Source organism: Colletotrichum lupini, chromosome 3 (assembly GCF_023278565.1).
Source record: "Colletotrichum lupini chromosome 3, complete sequence".
NCBI lineage: Eukaryota > Fungi > Ascomycota > Sordariomycetes > Glomerellales > Glomerellaceae > Colletotrichum > Colletotrichum lupini.
Window position 1 is genome coordinate 4,679,328 of NC_064676.1, and position 18,060 is coordinate 4,697,387.

Sequence of the window (18,060 nt, forward strand, 5' to 3'; positions counted from 1 at the left end):
TACCGTAGATTGCGTAGCTAGTTAGTTACCTTGGGCGAGGGTTTTTCTTGAGGTACTTAGTGACAGGTGCTCTGGAAAAAGCCATAGCGTCCCGTCGTAGACTCTTGGGTGTCACTGGGTGCCAAGGAGACTTTAAGTTGCTGTTGGTACCTCAGGAACCTCACAGAATCGACCAGTATCATTCCACCCGCCTTTGTCGGACCTCCTTCTACGTAGCTATTGATTCCACTACAGAGCCAGCGCATGTGAGCCTTTCCGCAACTTGAGCAAAAGAGGCAATCGAGAACCGCATACGTGAGGTAGGCGATACAAGCATTCAATACCTGCACAGGTAAGTCAAGCTGCGGCGCCGTTCTGCCCGAGCCCCGGACACTCAGATTTCTCACCCTCAATGCTCAGGCTCAGATAAAGATATCCAGGCACAGCAACTTCTTCACATCAACACAGCAGCAACTTCTCAAGACAACCTATCAGCTAGAACTGTGTTGAATCGTTTGTCGTTATCGAATCTCACCCGCGTCATCTTTACCATGAGTCAACTTGGTGGTCCAGGTTCTCGACAAGCCAATGCCAAGCCTACTCCGTTCGTACCTGGCCCGGCCCTTCTTCACAACAGCCAATGCGATATGTAAGGTGGTGCAGTGCAGGCTAACGTGTGACAACCATTTGTTTTGTTACCCAGTCCTCAACGTGGCAGTTTCCCACTTGATCATGATGGTGAGTTGCGAAATGTGTGCCCCAATCGATTGCGTCTTTGAGGTCCTTGGCCTGCTAATGCGCACCCAATCAGGCGAATGCAAGCATGTTATAGCTACTTATCTCGAGTGCATCAAGAAAGTACGAGGGGTGAACGACGCTGAATGCCGCGACCTTGCTAAATCCTACCTTGCATGTCGGATGGATCGGTAAGTCTGCTTTTCACTATGCGACTGTGGACGAAACGACGGACGACATTCTGACTACTGTTGACTTTGGCCTCAGAAACCTCATGGCCAAGGACGAGTTCAGAAATCTGGGTTTCGACAATGGACCGAAACCAGCAAACGACCCAAACGGTCTGGCTTTAAGCCAAGCTCAAGCCCAGGGAAGTACTGGCAAGGACAAGGACGCAAAGCCCGGCGAATTGCGATGGTAATATCACGGGTCCTTGGAGGCTCTTCAGTCGATTGCTCCTCTACATGTACATTATTCACGGAATTCATACCAAGAGGGCATTTGTTTGCATTGCAACGAATTTGTGGGGGTCGTCAACGACGTGGTTGCTTGACAACGCAGATGTGTGAGAAATTGTCAATATTTGAGCCATTATGCGCGGCAAAGGAAGTCATGCACTCTAACAACGGACCCAGTAGCACTACGCTGGGGGGCGTCGCCCTGTGCATGGTAAAGCCCCAGGCAAGGGACGGCATGTTTGTTTACGCAGAGGCTGCACTTGGTCTAAGGCACTACTTACTTTTGTTACTTTTGACCCAGACCGACGCGCTTGCTTTCGGGACAAACTGGTTAAGACATGCTGAATTGCCCAAGATCTCAATTCTCAGATATTTAAGGTAGGTATGCAGCTATCTGATGGGGCACAATGGCGTATACAACTGCTCCTGAGGGCTGTGTGGAATACAAAACATGAGACGTAAGGTACATTCAGCATGGAAAAGATGTTCACATAGTGGGGCTTAAAAGAGGGAATGTGGTTTCTTTCAAAGAAGTCGACACAGGATCACGGGCATAAGCCATCATCTGTAGGCGTCTGCCACTGTGGAGCTGTCATTGTGGTTGTTTCCCTGAGAAGTGCTGGGAACATGCACGTCGCGAGGGGCTAACCTGGAAGGGCATCAGGTCACACTGCACTGAGGTGACTCCCTCAAGTACCGGGTGTGTTCCCGACGACGGCACAGAGCCCCCTGCGTACCTAGGTAGTGTAGCCGGGCAGGTCAACTTAAGCTCACCCAACCCCGTCGCCCTCGATGTTTCGTTGTCGCAGAAGAGAGAGTCATCGTTGCCCCGACAACATCCCACGCCAAATACCTCCCCTTACCTTAGCTACGGCTGGATGGCTCAAGTATAACTTCATCGCCGTCAATCGGAAAACCCCTCTCTCAGAGTGTCACTAAAAGACTAAGTCTTGCCCTTTCGTTCATAAGTAGACGCATCATCGTCATCTATTCATCTATTCGTACATCCATAGCCAAGCGAATCCACTAAACCTTCACCGCATGTTCCCCAGGCACCGCATCAATCTTCACCCTGTTCCCACTGCCTACTGCCTACCGTCACCACCATTTCCTGTCTCCACTGCTTGATCGACGACGTGCTCGCCGCACGCCAGCTCTCCAGCATGCATCGCAGAAAGAGCACTGAGAAGACGAGAAAGGTGACTCCTCCATCGCCAAGCTACATGAATAACGAACAATTCGGTGAGAAATGCTTCTGAGTGCTTCTCTTTTTCTGCCTGTCGTGAATGCTAATCCCAACTTCTTAGCTGCCTACTTGGCAAACCTCCGATCCAACAGAGTCGCCCGCCCCGGCGGAGCAAGGCCACTGCCGCCTTCCTCTTCAAGCATAAGATCAAAACGCCCTTCAATCGAACATAGCGTTTCCGAACCCCTTCCACGAAGCGAAAGTCCTGCACTCTCCACTCCAAGTTCTATCAATGTACCATCGCAACCGCATCCCCCTTCTGTCAACGCCAGTGTATCATCCCGTCATTCCATTCCGAGCATCCAAGGACGGGAGTATCAACCTTACCGCCCAACATCACCTCTGAAGCCTTCTCAGGTGGTGCCGACTGCCACCTACATGGAAAGAGGACAGCGATGGATGGAAAAGGAAGAGGCCGTGTCACTTCGACATGCCATGGAAGACATGTCCATTAAGAACGGCGAACAACCCGTCGAGGATGAACCCGTGGAGACGCCAGACGACGAAACACGTATCTATAATGCTGCACTCGACGAGGCCTCAGAACTGGTCTGGCGGCATCAGAATGGAGTCCGCCCTCCTGACAAGGACGCACCGTATCGGTACAAGCCTCACCTCAGAAAGAACAGTTATGCTCATGCTCGCACCGCAAGCGTGGGCAAACATGCCGACGGCGCCCATCCATCCGGCCTCGCTAGGGACAAGTCCAGGTCAGTTTCTGGCAGCTCTACCGACAGCGATGGTCACTCTCGGCGAAGTCGACCTTCCTTGGCTTTGTCACGGAATAGCGTTGGGGGGGAGAGTCAGAGTCCCGACCGGCCTTCGATGGACTTGGGAACTTCAGGGCCAGCCGGTGCCAGACCCCTTCCGAAACCCAGGAGCTCAGGGCAGCGTCGCAGCAGTATGAAGCGGAACATCAGCGGCGAAGTTCAAAGGCCATTTTCCGGTGATCAGATTTGGGAAGAGCCAGAAACCAATGCCCGGGAAGACAAGGCCAGGACGAAGCCAGCGTCGGCAGCAGACTTACCTCTGGTTGACAAACCAGAGAACCCCCAGAATCAAGTCCGATTTGCTACAAACTCACAGGCGGACCGCGTTGGACCCTGGAAACCCAGGTGCAATGTCGAGATTCAACGGAACCCACCGTCTCAGTCACGCAACCCACAGTACACCATCAACACTTCGGTTCCGAAGCCTGTGGTGGACGACCATATCCCCAAGAAGAACGGCATGGAGATACGCAGTGAAGATATCCGAGGGGCCACAAGTATGAAGCTGAAGGACCGCAGCGCGAAGTTGCCTACACCCACGGCTGTCAGTGATCGCCCTGGTCGGCCGATTGTAAGCTTCGACTCGAAGTGGAAGGCTCCAGACGAGAGAACTGATGCTAGGCCAGGAGCCGCGAGCCAAAACAACCAGCCGATGGAAATTCCTTCTATCGTGGTGGCGTCGGAGGAGCCTCCGTCGGACAGAACACGCAGCAACCCGATCATTCCGGTCATAAATATTGACGGGACAGATGAGCCACCTGCTTCTAATCCTGGTATTCCTTTCATAGTCACTCCCGACGACGATGAATCTTCGAATCCGAAGCCGCGGCCCTTGCCTGACCCCAAGACAGCATCCAGAGGGCACCCTTTCCGGCGCCCGCAACGTCACTGGTCACCAGCCCCTGCCACTAGCAAACACTCAACCGCTTTGTGTCACGAATGCGCATTCCCCATTGAAGGTAGATTCGTCGCTCTGGGCGGATCCTCAGAGCGCTTCCACCCCCAGTGCTTCAGCTGCTTTGCTTGTGGTACTGGTCTAGAAGCCTTGGAGATTAGCCCAGAGCCAGAAGCTCATCGCCAAGAGCGCCTCGACAGAATTCAACGTCGCGCCCATGGCGAGGTGTTGGAAGAAACGCCAGGCAAGACCATGGCCGAAGACGGTGACGAGCGCCTACGTTTCTTCTGTCATCTTGATTGGCACGAACTTTACGCACCGAGATGCAAACACTGCAAGACACCCATTCTCGGGGAGCACGTTGTCGCTCTGGGAGAGCATTGGCACTACGGACACTTCTTTTGCGCGGAATGCGGCGATCCATTCGAGAAAGGCATGACTCATATCGAAAAGGACGGGTATGCGTGGTGTGTCAACTGTCAGACAAAGAGGACGGAGAGAAGGGCGCCCAAGTGCAAGAAGTGCAAGACTGCTGTCATCGGACAATACATTCGGGCGCTGGGCGGTGAGTGGCATGATGAGTGTTTCCGCTGCGCTTCTTGCCAGGGCGGTTTCGACGACGGCCAAATTTTTCCTAAAGAGGTTGGTGACAGGGTCATGGTACTATGCACAGGATGCCGCATGATAGAACTCAAGGCATAACGATGTAAACGAGCAGACTGCAGAATTGGGCGTTGTTTTGAGTTGTCTAGGATAGGAGTTAGGATCAAGGAATAGGGGAAGCGTTTGCGCTTTTGTTGTCGATTAACATTCTGTATTGTTTTCAGCTTGAGTAATGGCATAGCGTTTGGCTGGATAAGGTACTTTAGGGGGAAAGGTGAAGAACAAAATAAAGTGGTAAAAGTCATAATCGTCATTGACTGTCTTCATATGGCCCTATTAGGAGAATCCGTTGCATCCATGTACGCCATTTGCGACAGCCGAGGCCTTCTCAAGAAGCAAGAAATCCATCGCTCCTTCGACTACTCCCACCATGTATTTTCCCGTTATTCTTGCCTCCTTTTGATTACAGGGAACCGCCGACCTGCTCCTGGTGCACCTCGAGAGTGTCTCCATCCGCCATCTCGAGCTGATAGTGCCACTCGCGTTAGTATCGCATACAATGTCGGAGGCAGCCGCGTCGCCAACGCTTACCGTGTCTGGGGTATCCGTGGGTTGGACACGCTGGCCCTCGAAGAGGAACCGAACAGAGTTCATAGCCTTGCCTTGTCTCTCGCAGAAGGCCGTCATAAGCTTGTCCAGCTTGGTCGAGCGCTTGATCTTGAAGAAGACTTCATTGTTGTTGTCGGTAACCTTGATGTTCAGGTGCTCGACGGCGGGCGGAGCATCTTGACCGCCAGCAGACGGGCTTCCGTTCTCGTGTTCGCCAGACATTTCGTGATTATCGCTGACAGGGTAAAAGTCAGCAACGGCACAAGATTGTCGTGGGTCGTTTGAACTTTGGAGGGGTCAACGGGAGTGGGTTGATAGAGGTCGAAGCAGGGATATATTGCTGATGGATTGGTGTCCACCTACTCTGCGCTGCAGGGCGTATTCGCGATAGTGTGAGAGATCGCACGTGTGTGGCTGTGAAAGCTCGAGAGTTGGGCTTGTGAAGAGCGCGGGAAAACAAACACGCGATATTGTGCAGAAGGTGACTTGTAGAGTTGACGAAAGGCGGAAGGTGGGGAGCGGTAGTAGGAGGCGCAACTGAGTCCGAAAGACAGGCGCTCTAGGTACCTACAGAGGTCGGCAGAGACACTGGGCGGAAGTGGGATGGGAGGCGATTGATTGGACAAAGTGGAGCCAGGATTTTCTAAGGCTTACCTTAAGTAGGTATTACACCTTCTCACCCCAGATGTCGCCTGCCTAAGCCTCAAGGTGATAGTGAAACTTAAGTCAGATACCTTCTTTCCTACCTACACCAACACCTCAATTTAGGTACCTTACCTTACCTTAGTTTTCATCTGAATATTTGCCCCTTCCCAGAGTTTCGTGGAACTCATACACGTAGGTCGGTATTCGAGCATCCTCCTTTTTGTCTCCCGTCATTGCATGGTTCAGGTGCTCTATCATTAATAAGCATATTTGAGAAACAATCACGAGGTTGAGACTCAATGCCCATGCTGGCTCTTTGCTAACATATTCATTGTCCACCAGGACCGGTCGCAACTTCGACGTTTGGCCTTGAGCAACGCTGCCGTTACCGATCGTCATGGTAGACTCTCCGACACCGCGTCGTGTTACGATGTAGCTGCTGACAATCCAATGCAAGGGTCAGAATGAGGACCTGAAGGCGAATCCGCCCTGCCATCCTCGTGCCGTAGGTCCATTATCCAACCCATGAATCAACTTAACAGATCCAGCGCTGACCTAGTTCCGCGCAGTGCGCTATTCAGGGTAGGTCTTGATCATGCAATTCTCCATGGCTTCGTTACGATTCAAATACCAGGTGCAAGGCTGAGTCGGCATTATTGAATCTGACTTGGGCTCGCAGATTGCTTAACCAAAAACGGGTACAAGGAGGAGAAGTGCCAGTCGGTGATTTTGGCTTTGTACGAATGTTGCGAGGCTTTTTACCAGTCAAAAGGAGACAGCGCTACGTCGGCGAGCTGTCCCAAGCCAGATCTGCTTCGACTGAAACTGTCGAGAATACGTGAGGAGTCGCGCGAGGCCGTTTCCCAAAAGTAGCCAAAGGGATGCTGAAATGTACACTCTTCCATAGATATACGTTAACCCGAGTAGAGAAATCTGGCAACATTCAAGAAAGAGGGAATTCTTCTAGGCATTCGTTGAGCGCGCTGAGAGACCCCGTAGGATCTGAACAAGCATTGAGTGCTTATTCCGAGACTCTAATACAAAAGCCTTGACATTGAAGAAGAAAGAGAGAGAAAATTCAAAGAAAATTTCCAACTGTGTGTGTTGATAAAGGCTGCTAAAGCGGGTCCATACTGTGTTTTTACATGTATTTACACAGTCAATCTCTGGTCTGTCCAAGGCATAGGTCTGGAATAGGTATGCACACAGTGTTTACTCCTGCCCAAAGTTTTGACGCGACGCGCGCATCTAGGTACTGCGCGCACGGGCCAGCTAGGCGCTAGCTTGCCTTTCGCCTGGGACGCCTGTCGCTCCTGGCGCCGCAAGGTGAGGTACCTTACCTTAGACGCCTCATTGAGCTGCCAGCTGGTTTGTTTTCATGATTTTTTTCCCGGTAGGATGGGAGGTCTGATCAACTATCCCAATCCCACTATTCGAGTCTGTTCCTCCAGCCTATTTCCTATTTCCTCTATCCTCAGAGTCGATACGTGGGAACTTCTTCAATCTTGTCGAGGGCCTGGGAAAGTTTCTGCGCGCAAGGGCTTCTTAGGTTGCAGCTAGTTACATCTTTGGCGCTGCGAAGCACCTTGCAAAGTCATTTATGCCGCAGCATCCATGACTTGATATCTCCCCGGCCTGGAAACACAGACGCCCACAATCATTGACAGATTGTAAGCAGACGAGTCACTGCATAGTCTCACTTCGTCCGCAAGTTCTGTTTTGGCTAATCACCACCCACTAGGATCGCATCGGGACTCCATATTTACCCTGGTCCCATGCGCAACCTTGCCGACGACCAAAGATCGACCATTCCACATTGAAGTTAACGAGGCGACCGGATACCTTCTGTTCCTTGTGCGCAAACTTCCGATCAGTATTCCCCTAGATTCCGCTCCCTTCGACAACGATTACATTCCCGAAAATGGACGGAATCGGGCCTGAAGTTGAGGTGTTCGCGAACATCCTCGACGATTGCCTGGCAAACCAAGGCACCGATGAGGACAAACGCGCAAGGGTCTTGGGGCTCGTAAACGCATACCACGATTATGCCGCCGAAAAGCTGTCGCAGCTGCGCAAGCCACGCCGTCAGGGCTCAATTGGCGACAATGAGATGGACCTGGACGATGAAGAAGAGGCAGAGGCTGCGGCAGATTCAGAAGAGATTCGAGTATGGGAGCAAGAAAGACAGACATGGGATCTCGTTCGTCGCCTTATCCCGCTGAGATATTCTATTCGATCTTCGACGAACCAGGAAGCTACGTACAATGGAAAAGATTTGTGGAGGGCATTCCTTGCGAACGACCAGTTGGCCACAGAGAGGAAGACCATTCTCGAATGGTTACAACAAGGCGCGAGAGCTGGCCCCGACATCGACGACCTCGTACGAGATCTCCAGCAAAACGCTGACAGAGGAGACATCATCGCTCACGGTTGGATACACACAAGGTCTGCCATCAAGTTGCAGAAGAGTGTGATTGGTTCTTCACGCCCGCTTGATGTGCATTTTCCGGAGGTCGCACGCTCTCTAGTCAACTCAGACAAGGCGCCACTTGTTGCCGAACTAGACCCAGACTCTGTGATCAGACAGGGTCGCAAGTTGGAGCCACAGGATGAGTACTTTGAGAGGGCTATTTGGGTAGGCTGCTTCCAGCTGCTTCGAAGAGGCTGTACTGTGGAGACTACGCGGGAGTGGTGCTTGGAGAGGACGGAGGTCTGGAGGGCTGTATCCATGTCCGCCTTACCTCTTGCAAGTGACCACGGCGAGACCACGCTTGTCGACGACCCTTCAGCGCTTACTCTGTGGAGACGCATGTGTTTTGCTCTTGCTCGCCAAGGAGGTACCGATGATATTGAGAGAGCAGTATATGGGGTGTTGTCCGGAGACATCCCCAGCGTGCAAAGAGTATGCCAGACTTGGGACGACTTCATGTTCATGCACTACAACGCTCTGGTTCGCACGCAGTTCGACACTTTCCTACTCAGCCAATGCTCCCCGGAAGCATCGGCAACCATTCGCTCATCATTCGCTGCTTTTGACGCAGTTCAGTTCCACGGCGATGCCGCCACGTTGGAGCAACGCCTGATCCGCAACCTTGAGACAAGCCCGCACACAAGCAAGGAAGCTCTGGAGCCTATCAAGGCACTACAAGCCGCCATTATCTCCAAAGACCTCCAGCGACATTTCTACGAGCAGGGTGTGGCCATCACACAGAAAGCGAATTCCAAGGAGGCATCTGCGCTCATGCCCGATCACAACTGTCGCAACGTCGACGTAGTGACGGAAAAGTTCGCCGACATCAAAAATCCCGATGGCCTGCGAATTGCTGTTCATGCACTCATCATCTTCGATACGCTTGACAAACTCGGCACTTTGAAAACAAATACCGTAACAATGAGCTCAGATCATGATCGTTGTGAATTGCAAGAGAACACGATTACGCAGTATATCAGCTTGCTCCGACTAGCAGGCTTGGAGGAGTTGATACCACTGTATTGCTCCAGGCTTCACCCATCGAGAGCCTTCCAAGTGTTAAGCACAAACCTACTTCCCATCACCGATAGCGAGGCTCGTCAAGAGCAGCTCACCTTCATTCACAAAGCAGGACTGGACGTGGTGGATTTCGTCAAGGCACAACCACAGTTCTTGTTCCAGACCTTGGACTCCGATACTGCGCAAAACGATGCAATGCGGGAGTTCCAGATCATGGACGATGGCCCGGCGTCCTTGAAGTACGGGCGTTCCATCAAAACAGACTTCTTCGGGGAAGATCCCGAATCCATTGACGCGGTCGACGAGCGCTTGATCCGGTCAGTAGAATGGCTGCTTCTAGTCAGCGAGGCCTGGCCATATGTCTTTTCTATCGGCGTGGCAATTTACAAGCACTTTCTAAGTATGACCCTGCCTTTTCAAGATAGATGACTCCTATCAGCTAACTGGAACCCCATCGAACAGAGACCATGCATTTGAATGCTGCCAGAAGCTTCGCAAATCGTGTGCCATTCGACAGCATTCTGCGCATGCGCTCAAGCGACTTCCCTGAACAAGCAGAAGACGAACTCTGGTGGACACAAGATGGAGAATTCTGGGTCAACCAGCTCGAAGGCGCGGGTGCGATGGACCTCTCGCCCAGTCAAGTAGTATCGGACGCCAAGGTCTTACGGGAACTTGAGTGTCTCGTCAGAGCCTTGGACACAATGGAGACTGTCGCTTCCCTAGCGGAACTGTCAAGAGAGTATGTCAACCTGACCTTTGGCTACAACGTCTTGCTAACCACTTGCAGGGACCCGTCTGTCAAACGAGATTTCTGGGCGAAGGTTGGCAACGAGGTCAAGGCGGCCAAAGAACACGTGCGACCGCTACTGGTTGACTGGCTGGGTGATCAAGGTAATTGCTACTTAACTCACATCTTCCAGATAACTAATCCGTTCGTGACAGAGGATCAAGACTTACAAGCGCTGCGGGAAGCATATCTTCCCGAGACGATCCTCGCTTACATCAGCACGCTCCATTTCGCCGGCACGACGCTGACGAGGGATAACTTTTTGGAGTGTATGGAGCTGGCGGCCACTATTGCGGAGAAGGGCTCCGATGTGGCAGAGTGCTTCGCCAAAGCTAAGCGAATGAAGGAACTGGTCGAGTGTTTTGCTGCCTGCAGCAAAGCTCTGGCCGTTGCATCGGGCGAGAAAAAGGCGGCCAATTCGAGTAGCAAGAAGCTACGGGAAATGGGATGGTCACGGGATCTTTGGTCCGTAAAGCACTGAATTGGGCAGTCTACTGGCGAGTCACAATGTTTGTTAGGAATAAGGAATGGGGATCTGAGGCCTCTACTAGAGATGCGTTACCTCTACATGAGATTCAGCTAGCGCGTGGCTTACCGCTCACGAAGACTTCGGCCGGGCGTGATATGCCTCGAACACACCAAGGTCGTTCAGCTGCCAAGTTGATCAATGCAGGGAGGCGATTAATTACATCGAGACTTGCAGACTCACAAATAAAAGAGTATCACAGCAAAAAGTCTATTGAAAAAACTGCGTATTTCGTACCTCTTGAAGCCATTCTTGTGTTGAGTTCCTATTTACAATTGAGTATTCCGTACAGATATGTGTTTATGGGTATGATATCATAAAACGCAGATGTGAGCTTAACTATACAACATGTACAATTCAGTCACAATTTTAGTTTTGATTGGTTAGTTTCATTCATCCGCTGTGGGGGCACCTGACAAGGTCCTTGCTTAACGTTGTGAACCTCGCACCCCTCTGCCTGATGAACCACAGCCACATTCCGTCTTGTAGAACCACCCCGCCCAACGAACGCTGACATCTCTGTAGTCGGAAGATACCTTGCCTTATACTTTGATCAGCCGACCAAGCGAGTCATTGGCCTGAAGATTTTCCTGGGCCTTGAGAATAAGGATCATCTTGTTGTAGTCTTTAATCGGCTGCGTGTTTATGTCCACATCATGCATGATCCTCCACCACCGGTACTCCCACCCAAGCCGGGTAGCCACGACACAAGTCGTATAGGCACGCCGGTTATGCTCAACTCGCCCCGGCACGGCAACGGTAACGGCACCGGGCCTGATGTGGAGAGTGCAGGTGGGAGCCGTTTGAACCAAGTCTTTCAGCCGGCCGGGCTCGAAATAGCCCGACCTGAGTCTGTGCCTGATCCGGGCGAACATTGGCTTCCCAAGGTGTTGCAAGACAAGGCGTACGTTCCTGGACATGGCAGCGGCATCACCTGCCGTTCGTTGTCTTTCTCCCGGCTGATGATGGTATTAGAAAACATGACCTCGCTGATATAGCGACCAATGTGGACCTGCTTAATGCCCTTGCACATGCACCAAGTACGATTCACCCATCTCTCTCGTCGTCTCATCAGGCCCTTCAAGCGGCCTTGACCGAAAACCTTGAGCTCGCGTCACGGCTTGTGGAACTCGAGGCTCGTCTAGCCCACCAGCGCTCCACGACTCAAGCGCAGCTTCTTTCAACACATGCGCTCGAGCGCCAGTGGCGGCAGAAGCAATCCGATATGGACCACGCGTTAGCACCCTTCTCACCGGCTGCCATGTACCAACGCCTGGGGCAAGGTGTCCATGAGCAGGCCTCGGTATGCCATGTCTTGGAGGAGAGCTTCATCGACGGAGAGGGAGATGGCGCGTATGCGTCGGAGAGAGAGACATTGGACTGGATCAAGAGGTACAGAGACGCCAAGGTACTTTATTATCTTCGTCAGGAGAGGAAGGAGCGGTGGGACGAAGGTCGCGTTGGTGGCTGGAGATGAAATGAGTGCGATTCCAGTACCTGGTTCAGTGGAATGCTAAGTGAAGGTGGGAAAGGAATGAGGCAGTGGAAATCGCAGGAGGTGGTGATCCTCGCGGGTTGGAGCTAACCATACGGCTGTATCGAGAAACGGGAACCAGCACACGAGCACTACATCAATGGCATGCCGGCGGTTCTCTCTACTGTTTTCTACTCTTGCTTCTCCATGGCGGTATTGGCGATGACAACGCAATGCAAAGGACCACGTCTAGCTAGCAGATATCTGAAAGAAACATTCTATGGAATACAAGAAGGAAAGAAAGTACGCAGGAGCAGTAGCCTACAAACTGAATGGTACTCGCAGAAATGGCTAGAAAATCGCTATGACGTGGAGCATACAATTCCTGTCTGTGTCGTTCTGTAGCCCGTCTACGAATGTATGCTACACGCTTTCAGCTACTACTGTCGTTCCCCAGTTTCGCACACACACACACACACACACACACACGACATACCTCCAGGGGACATCACAAACCCCCTGACTGGGATCGTACTCAAAGTCGTTGAGAGTGGAAATGATGTTGGCCCAGAAGCGATCACTATCTTCAGGCGAAGCTGAAGGGACTCTTTTTCATCTCAGGACTGCGAGGGCTCATCGGGAGTGCAAAAAGTTCCTCCTCCTGGTCCTGTTCTTGCTGTCTCGGATGAAGATCAACCCCTGCGAGCATGGCGTCTAACGATGCCGAAGCTCCTAGGGACAGGTTACCAGTAGTCGTCTCCCGAGCAGGGTGCGAGAAGGAGTGAGCGGCTATGTCATTGGGGACGGGCGAGAAAGACACAGGCTGAAGATGCGTGTTCTTGTCTGCGAGTCTCTAGTTAGTTATGCTTGGTTGATATGTTACGCAGGTTATATTTTGTGAGTCATCTCACCAGCCGAACCAGCAATTAAATCTGTTGCAGAAGTCGCGAGCTTCAGCCCCTTCAGCTTCTCTCCCAGTCGGCTACCGGTCAGGGGTTGAGGAGAGATGGGACTCAGTAGAGTTTCTGAGGCAGACATCGTCCGGCCTTCGACGATGTTATTGGGTTTTGGAACAATACCGAAGTGATCGACAACCCGTTGCTGCTCCTGGAGCACCATTTCTAAGCCGACGCTTTCGGTATTTGTCATCTTCTCGGCATCGATCTCTTCTTGAAGTTCACGAAGTCTCTCCTTGGCCCAGATGGTGTGAAGAACCCCGCGTGTTCCAGTATCTAATTCACTGGCAACCAGGCTTGGCGGGAAGATGGCAGGAAGGGGTTTGATGGTGAGGGATGTACCGTCAGGATGAACAATGGAAACGGTGGGAGGAACATTGGCACCTGGTGGAAGTAGGAAGTACGCCCGTTTATGCGTTCCTTTGACATCGTTACTTGCTAGAAGATGGTTTGTCTTGCCATCCCACGAAACCTCCCATGCCTTGGCTGGCGGTGGTGAGAGTTCGGATGCCGGCGAGGAGGAAGAAGGAGATATCGAGGGATCCCATTCTACCATCAAGACTTTGGTGCCCTCATTACCCTTGCCTGCCTCGAACTCGAACCGGGCAAGGGCAAAGGGCGCAGTGTTGGCGGCAGCGTCGGGATTGGTGCTTGTTGTCGGTCCGGGAATATGCACTCCCATCGACGCCACTCGAGGTGGCGATGAAGCCCGAGAACTACCCGGCGTTCCCATCTCTTCGTCTCCTTCCGGTCCTGACCCTATTGTGGTCCGGTGTGAGGTGGGTTTTGCGGACACGACGCGGTGCGGGGCCGGGCGTTTTGCGGCCTGCTCAAGTACCGAGGCGTGTTAAAGACTCAAACTACCCATGCATAGCGTACTTTCCCCGTCAGCACCGGACAGGAAAAGCAGAACGTATTCCCGGCCAGTGGAAACAACCCGACCGAGTCTACCGTGACAATTATTTGCAGCGATTGAGCCGTGGTATGGGTTCTAGGTGATTCACCGACAGTGAAGTCTTGTCTCCGGCAAAGACAAATGATTTGAGACGGAAGAGAAGAATGAGGTGTTTCGTACTGGTGTACTCCGTAGATAAATCGGCACCAACCAATGATTAAGATGAGTTTAAAGGAGGAAGTACCCGGACTTGGTGACGAATGGGATGCGGAAACGGAGATAGAGATGGATGTAATTCGATCAGGTTCGGGCCGTTGTGGCTGAGGAGATTGACGCCACGCGCGCCCAAGAGGATTTTCTTATTACTTGCGAGGATACATATGAAGCATCACTTATTTTCCGAGTATACAATCGAGCGGCCTTCAACTACAGTGTAGGTGTCATGGCGGGAAACGAATTGTGAATCAACGTTGAAGCAGGGCCGTATACGTGCCTAGGGCATTCGGGCGTATCGCGGCATCCCAAGGTCCCTTTCATTGTCAAGGCAATAGTGAATAAGAGAGATACGGGGAGACAGAAAATTACGAAGGGGCCTCTGTCTCCCACATCAGCTACCAAAGTGAACAGCATGTATTGTCACTCGAATGGTACGGTTGGCCTTCAGGGCCGTGTCGCTGAGTCGCGTGTGGCTGTCAAAGGGTGACACAAACCCGCCACGGAGTAGTAGTTTGTCCTGACTCCTGACCCTGGGCTCTGGAGCAGCTCAGAGAGCGGAGGAAACGCAGAGTAATATGGAGGGAATGGGTCTGGAGGTACAAACATTGTGTAAATTTTTCGGTAAAGCTGGAGAAGTTTGAGAGGGGAGTTGCAACCTGTGACCTCGGGCGGGGAGAATCCCACATATCCACGGGGCATTCTCGGCCGATGTCGATGCCATTGCCCGCTAGTGTACGGATACTGGGGGGGCTGGCCTGGCCAAGAAATATGGCTTCATGGTCGACCAACATGACGGGATTCAAGTCTTCATCTCACAAACGCAAATGATGATGGCGCGCCACCACCAGACGCACTCAAGTTACGGGTTCTCTTCTCGCGAGCATGCGGGTTATGTCGCTCAATTTCTGCGAGGCTTACATAAAGAGGTGCGGATAGGAAGTTCTTACCCTTGAGATTGGCTCGGGAACACGGAGAGAAGTCTCACAAACGTAAGTAGATGTACGGATACAGTCCCGTATCTGTAGGGTAATATACGGATGATGCAGTACCAAAAGTGGAGCGAGGTGCCTTCCTCATCCAGTATTCCGTAGCGCTCGTGACCTGATGAATGACCAACCGGAAGAACGTTGTTAAGTGCTAGAACGTCCATCTCTTTTTGCTTCAGGACGGAGTATGCCAGGGAGCCGGTAAAACGTTACTCACTAAGGTAGCCACACACACACACACTCTCTCTCTCTCTCTCTCTCTCTCTCTCTCTCTCTCTCTCTCTCTCTCTCTCTCTCTCTCTCTCTCTCTCACGCAAGGGAAGTAGAGCGGAGCGGATCATGGAGAACGGTACTCAAAGGTAAAGCAATCCACCAACGGCGGCCAGGCGGCCGGAAAACGACGTGAAAGGCTGGGGCCTTTGGGGGGAGATATCAGCTGTGACGAATGCGGAGGGGAGGCAAGGCCGAAGACTAAGAGCCTAAGAAAACAGAAAGGCCGCGGTAGGTCCGAGGGCCGCTCCACCACGCCATCTGGATTTTTTGACGGTACTTACCTTTACAAGCACCTACCTCCGTAACTACCATTTTGCACCACCAATGGCATCGAGGCGCGTACCTCAGTGACTTGCAGTGCTCATGATTGGGCCCAGTCTGACAAGAGGTCGAACTGGTACCGTGGCACCGTAGCATTTACGGTTTACTTTACTCCCCCGGTATTTGTACAATGTCTCCGTCCCCCGCTGCATCGAAGGCAGCTTGTCCATCCGAGACAGCGCCTAGCCACTTGTGTCGGTTCCATCGCTTCAACTTCGGTCACTTCGGGCCAATCTACCGTGTTCCATTTGACCCCATGGGCCACGCTCAAGTTGGCACTGGTAGATGTCGGCTTCGCACGAAGTACACTAAGCTCACGAGGGTCGAGGGGTGCCAAGGTCCATCTCTATTTGCCATCCAAGGTTTAGTGTGCACTATGAACATGCCGATGAGGTGCCAGGAACTACGTAGTATGGAATTGTAGATGCAGTGTGGAACACTGTTGAGTTTTGATCTTCTTTCTCTTACATGCGTACATGCTTTTAGGATACTCAGCCCTCGAGGGAATGGGAGAATGGGCAAAAGCTCAAGTGATGCAAAAGGTGCGCTCACGACGTACAGTTGCAAGATTCCTTGGGTAGGTTTGTACCTTCGACACCTTTCTTACCTGGACGAATCCACCATGCTCTGTACCCCGATGTGATTCACTGCTTGCTTTGTGGCGCCCTGTGAAGCCAAGCCAACCGTGTGCAAATGGCGAAGGCGAGAAAATCAATGAGCCTATACAGTAGATCGGCAGTGTCGGCGATGCCCGCAGCCCGCTGGCCTTCTCATTCCTGCCGGCTGTAAATTTTAACACTGCGAGAATGAAATAAAACGTGAGTCATGATCAATGGAATAGGTAAATGTCAGTACTAACATGCTCAACATGAACATCGTCTGGTTCACACTACTTTCTAGCACGCTATGCGATTGATAGATCCGCCGATAGAGAAATGTTTCCAGACTGCCACTGTCTGGTCTACCTACGGAGTAGTGCCGATAGACGTGTTTCCGTTGAAGCGTCAGGCATGGGACTGTCTCGGGCCTATTTGGTAATCGGTCCTGGATCATCGAAGTCGGTCTAAGTAGCTCTAGGGCGGCTGAGACCATGATCCATCAGCAGTAACTTTGGACAGGTGAAGCATCTATCCGCGATAGCATCGAATCGGGCTTTGCAACACAAATGAGCCAATGGAAACAGAGCGAGAGCATCTAGCCGTAGGAGCTCCGTCTCGATCTATGCCGGGCTTCTCTCCTAGATCGTTTGCACGAACGTGGTCGGTACTTCATCGGTGCATACTGTCTAGGGATACTTCTTTGCGCCCGCTGCGCCCGCTGAACCAAAGGTAGCCATGGGCCATCGCCCACTTGACGCGGGACGATGGCCGAGAAGTGCCTACGCAGTGTGTCCACAGCCAAACTACCAAGCTGCTTCATCGCGTGTAGTTGAAGGCAAAAAAAGCATGGCATACGGCCAATAAATTGGAGCGGCATCGGGCGGGCTCACCCTCAATCCCCCGGGCCCCGGGATCGACATCTAACTCTCGAGTCTTACAATGGCACTGGATAGGAAATGGAGACAGGGAAGCGCCATAGAGTCCGTAAAACAGCCGAGGAATGAAAGTCGACTGTTGAACTGCGAAATAAGAAGATACCAACGAATGGACAATCAGGTATCTGATCTGAATTTGTACGTACCTAGGTAAGGTAAGGTATCTCGCCGATGGAAACACCTGATTAGTCGCAATTGCAGTTGTCGCTCGAGTGAAATGGTTAGAGTACCTCAATCCTCCATACCTGGCCTCCATACGGATACCTGATGGCGAAATGGACGAAGAGACATTTTACGGATAGAGTCAAGATCAAGACCCAATTGTTGATTAATAAAGGAACAAGAAGCGGGAAGAAAGAAAGAAAAAAAGAAAGAGGGAACCTCAAGGCCACACTCACAGTAGGTATGCTCACTAAGGTACCAACTGACCACCATCCGCTCCGTAGAGCAATGGAACTCAACCACTCGTTAAAAAATATCCAATGCGACTTTCACTTGCCTTACGGCTTGCCAGGCTCAGGACTGTGGGGATGAGAAGCTTCGTCCTCGCACTTTTACGGTGCTTTCTTCGGCCGCTTTCTTTCGCTTCCGCCGTCCACGCCCATCGTACTGTGGTGGTGAAGAAATAGATACACGGTAACATACCCACAATTGATAGG

General features: G+C 52.0%; 7 protein-coding genes across 7 annotated transcripts; 5 read left to right on the forward strand and 2 right to left on the reverse strand.

Moving 5' to 3' along the window:
* Positions 1 to 567: 567 nt before the first annotated feature.
* Positions 568 to 1,135, forward strand: CLUP02_06168 (CHCH domain-containing protein; the record flags this gene model as incomplete). Its single annotated transcript, XM_049285171.1, has 4 exons — positions 568 to 628; positions 683 to 717; positions 835 to 905; positions 982 to 1,135. The coding sequence occupies 4 exons, from the start codon at positions 568 to 570 to the stop codon at positions 1,133 to 1,135; spliced, it is 321 nt and encodes a 106-aa protein (XP_049142314.1).
* Positions 1,136 to 2,335: 1,200 nt separating this feature from the next.
* On the forward strand, positions 2,336 to 4,785 carry CLUP02_06169 (LIM domain-containing protein; the record flags this gene model as incomplete). Its single annotated transcript, XM_049285172.1, has 2 exons — positions 2,336 to 2,414; positions 2,480 to 4,785. The coding sequence occupies 2 exons, from the start codon at positions 2,336 to 2,338 to the stop codon at positions 4,783 to 4,785; spliced, it is 2,385 nt and encodes a 794-aa protein (XP_049142315.1).
* Positions 4,786 to 5,149: 364 nt separating this feature from the next.
* On the reverse strand, positions 5,150 to 5,517 carry CLUP02_06170 (ubiquitin family protein; the record flags this gene model as incomplete). Its single annotated transcript, XM_049285173.1, has 2 exons — positions 5,150 to 5,212; positions 5,278 to 5,517. 2 exons carry the CDS (start codon positions 5,515 to 5,517, stop codon positions 5,150 to 5,152), a joined length of 303 nt encoding a protein of 100 aa, XP_049142316.1.
* An 880-nt stretch (positions 5,518 to 6,397) lies between these two features.
* On the forward strand, positions 6,398 to 6,813 carry CLUP02_06171 (uncharacterized protein; the record flags this gene model as incomplete). The annotated part of the gene is made up of 2 exons (XM_049285174.1): positions 6,398 to 6,449; positions 6,611 to 6,813. Coding segments are annotated over 2 exons (255 nt in total), but the record flags the coding sequence as incomplete, so codon positions are not given.
* Positions 6,814 to 7,861: 1,048 nt separating this feature from the next.
* Positions 7,862 to 12,223, forward strand: CLUP02_06172 (uncharacterized protein; the record flags this gene model as incomplete). The annotated part of the gene is made up of 7 exons (XM_049285175.1): positions 7,862 to 9,830; positions 9,893 to 10,287; positions 10,354 to 10,689; positions 10,804 to 10,879; positions 10,939 to 11,052; positions 11,218 to 11,685; positions 11,745 to 12,223. 7 exons carry the CDS (start codon positions 7,862 to 7,864, stop codon positions 12,221 to 12,223), a joined length of 3,837 nt encoding a protein of 1,278 aa, XP_049142318.1.
* A 162-nt stretch (positions 12,224 to 12,385) lies between these two features.
* CLUP02_06173 (uncharacterized protein) lies at positions 12,386 to 12,625 on the forward strand (the record flags this gene model as incomplete). The annotated part of the gene is made up of 1 exon (XM_049285176.1): positions 12,386 to 12,625. One exon carries the CDS (start codon positions 12,386 to 12,388, stop codon positions 12,623 to 12,625), a length of 240 nt encoding a protein of 79 aa, XP_049142319.1.
* Positions 12,626 to 12,806: 181 nt separating this feature from the next.
* Positions 12,807 to 13,858, reverse strand: CLUP02_06174 (uncharacterized protein; the record flags this gene model as incomplete). Its single annotated transcript, XM_049285177.1, has 2 exons — positions 12,807 to 13,063; positions 13,132 to 13,858. 2 exons carry the CDS (start codon positions 13,856 to 13,858, stop codon positions 12,807 to 12,809), a joined length of 984 nt encoding a protein of 327 aa, XP_049142320.1.
* Positions 13,859 to 18,060: the final 4,202 nt, after the last annotated feature.